The sequence below is a fragment of the Musa acuminata genome, chromosome BXJ1-1, assembly GCF_036884655.1.
Source record: "Musa acuminata AAA Group cultivar baxijiao chromosome BXJ1-1, Cavendish_Baxijiao_AAA, whole genome shotgun sequence".
Lineage (NCBI taxonomy): Eukaryota > Viridiplantae > Streptophyta > Magnoliopsida > Zingiberales > Musaceae > Musa > Musa acuminata.
The window spans coordinates 2,929,579-2,932,358 of record NC_088327.1 but is presented as its reverse complement, the minus strand read 5'-3'; the positions used below and the strand labels follow the sequence as shown (position 1 = coordinate 2,932,358).

The 2,780-nt window shown below is 40.8% G+C and overlaps 1 protein-coding gene across 1 annotated transcript; it reads left to right on the top strand.

Moving 5' to 3' along the window:
• Positions 1-2,017: 2,017 nt before the first annotated feature.
• LOC135587899 (RING-H2 finger protein ATL56-like) lies at positions 2,018-2,551 on the top strand. The gene has a single exon (XM_065079751.1). The coding sequence runs from the start codon at positions 2,018-2,020 to the stop codon at positions 2,549-2,551; it is 534 nt and encodes a 177-aa protein (XP_064935823.1).
• Positions 2,552-2,780: the final 229 nt, after the last annotated feature.

The window sequence follows — 2,780 nt, the reverse complement described above, 5'->3', positions numbered from 1 at the left end:
TCCAGCATTCCGTAAGCGGATCAATCAATGAACTCATTCTCCAATGAGCACCTGTACTGTATCCCTAGTGTCCCTACACGAGCAGCTATGAGACCAGCTGCATCCATCATATGGACGGGTATACAGCACACCAGTCTATCCGGTTATCACGATGTCCCTCTCGAGTAACCTATGACCGGGATTATTTAGGATATGTGTTTAAAGGTGAATCGATCTCATTATCGTGATCTCATCACGATCCGATTCCCATTGCACAAATCCAAGGACATCACAATATATATGCATTTATGCAATAGTTATAAAGTGATATACGCCAAAATATAATAAGCAAAAAGATTCTGTATCAAGTCACACGTGCCATCACTCACGTGATTGGCTTGCTGGGCACCTATGACTAGCAACTAAGTGAAAGAAGAGTCAATGGGCAAATTTTGTAGAGGAAGGACCCAAAACTTCAGAAGTTTACGAGGCAATACTCGTTAAAGCTCCAACAAGCATCCACCCAGTTCAAGCAGCATAAGGCATTTGAGAGATTGACGCATAGTAAGGATGGTCTTTTCCTTCATCTGGAGGATCTGCAGGAATCAATCAGGGATCAACACAACTCAGCCAACCTGACACTAGAGTCAGAGTCATTGGCGAGTTGAAGCAACATGGTAGATCAAAGGTTCGACTACTTAAAAACAATAGCGGAGAGCAACTAGGAGCCAAGAGGCGTATTGCAGTTGGAGCAGAATATTGAAAACTCAGTAAAGGCGAGGAGTTGTAGTGTCGATAAAGGCTTCGACGAGGACGTCGAAGGAATAAGTGGGGGAGAATGTCACGAACAAAGTTCTAAACAAGATGTTCGATGTAATACTTATTTATATCCGTGTCTTTCTATTTGTTCATGCTTTGCACAACATGTAGAGGAATGGTTGAAGGCTTAAAAACCTCATTTTAGTTGAGTTTGGTGGCCTTCTTAAACTTATAAATAAATATTGTGTCATTTGGATACTTGTGAGAGATATTCGGTCTATAGTGAACCATTTTGACTCTTTGTTGTACAACTGTTCAGAGCTTGTAAAGTATGTTTGTAATTTATATTATCTATGAAGTGTTTCCTGGAATGTTTGCTTGTGAATCCCGAGTGAGGCGCTTTCTCTAACCCGTTTTCTCTTTTGTATGTCCTAAGGGACCATGAGAGGTTTCGAGGAGGTTGACCTTTACGGATGAATATGCAAGAGTGTCGCACGACTTAAGCAAAATCAGCTAAGTCCGTAACAAAGGTATCAGACACTTAGCATCAACAGCCACATGACATCGAGGTGTCCCCCATGTAATTTTACCCCTAACAATGTATATTGTTTTGTAGAAAATTTACAAGGTATATATATAGTTATATAAAGGAAAAATGATAATTAAATGGGAAGATAATGTCTAAATTAATTAGCATGGTTCGATTCCAATGATACACTATATTAGTTGTTCATTATAATATAATATTTAAACAAAATTAGCTAATTTGTACATATATAGAAACTGACCAATTTGTCATTGCTAGACACAATGACAAATATATTCTTCAATGAAGATGGTTTGGATGGGTAAGTTTTTCCTTTTGTTTCCATTAGATATGGTTTCTAATTCTTTTGGAACAGCATATTTTAGACGTTGTGATTATTATTAAAAAGGAAAATTATGCAATTGTCAATATTATTACCATCGTTATAAACTCGATCATATTGGTGATCTGGGTCAAACTTGCGTAGTTGACTGGTTTCCCATTTACATCCCAAATATAATGAAAAGAAATTAGTTTGTGTATATATATAGAGAGGGAAATTTAAAGAAGACTTTTATCCATTTACAATCTTGTAAAGAACGTATCAGATAAAGAAACTTTTAGATGCCGTCCTTTCCTACTTATGATCGCTTTGGATTCGTCGCTCGCACTGTTCACCGCCCCGCGCGGTGTCCTCTCTTTGCTATTTAATGAACTCGACCGAAATGTTTCTCAGATCGAGAATCGTCTCTCATGGCAGAACCACCGAGTCAGGTCCCTTCGCCGTCCAGTGCGCCAGACGCTGAAGAACCATCCCTGATGCTGATAGTGCTTCGCATCCTCCTGATCCACTTGGCCACCGGTTCCGGCTGCTTGCTCTTGGTCGCCGTGGTGTTCCTCCTCATGGCTTTGTGCCGTTGCTTTGAAACACGACGATGGAGGTCCATGGCTGCGAGTTTCCTCAATAAAATCCCGCATGGCATCTACGTCGTGCCGTCTTCTCCTTCTCGACTGCCATCGACTTCCGATGACGTTCCCGAGCACCGGCTGGATCACTGCGTTATTTGCATGGAAGAGTACGCGGGCGGCGAGCGGCTGTGGGTGATGCCGGCATGCAAGCATGTGTTCCATGAGGCCTGCATCCAGCAATGGTTGCTTAAGCCAGCATTGACTTGCCCCATCTGTAGGGACCATGTGATCCATGCACAAGCCACCACTTCCGGAAACGACGGCGACGACGACGACGACGACAACATCGAAGCCCCGTTATTGGTCGGAACACAATGATGATTGATGACCTCGGTCATGGTGATCAAGTCTGCAAGATACAAAATATATGGATGAAGTTTCAACTTGCTACTATCCTTAGTTCAAATTCTACGTTCATCACTTATCCTTTATATATATAAAATATTTTAATCACCTTGTTCTCTTTCATTCAAGTTATTTTTTATTTAAAATGGTGATAAAAAAAAGTAATTTTTTTAGTATAGAATTATTGGTCCAAAGGACAAAT

Coding starts and splice junctions, on each gene's coding strand:
- LOC135587899 (XM_065079751.1), top strand. CDS start 2,018: ATGGCAGAACCACCGAGTCAGGTCCCTTCGCCGTCCAGTGCGCCAGAC.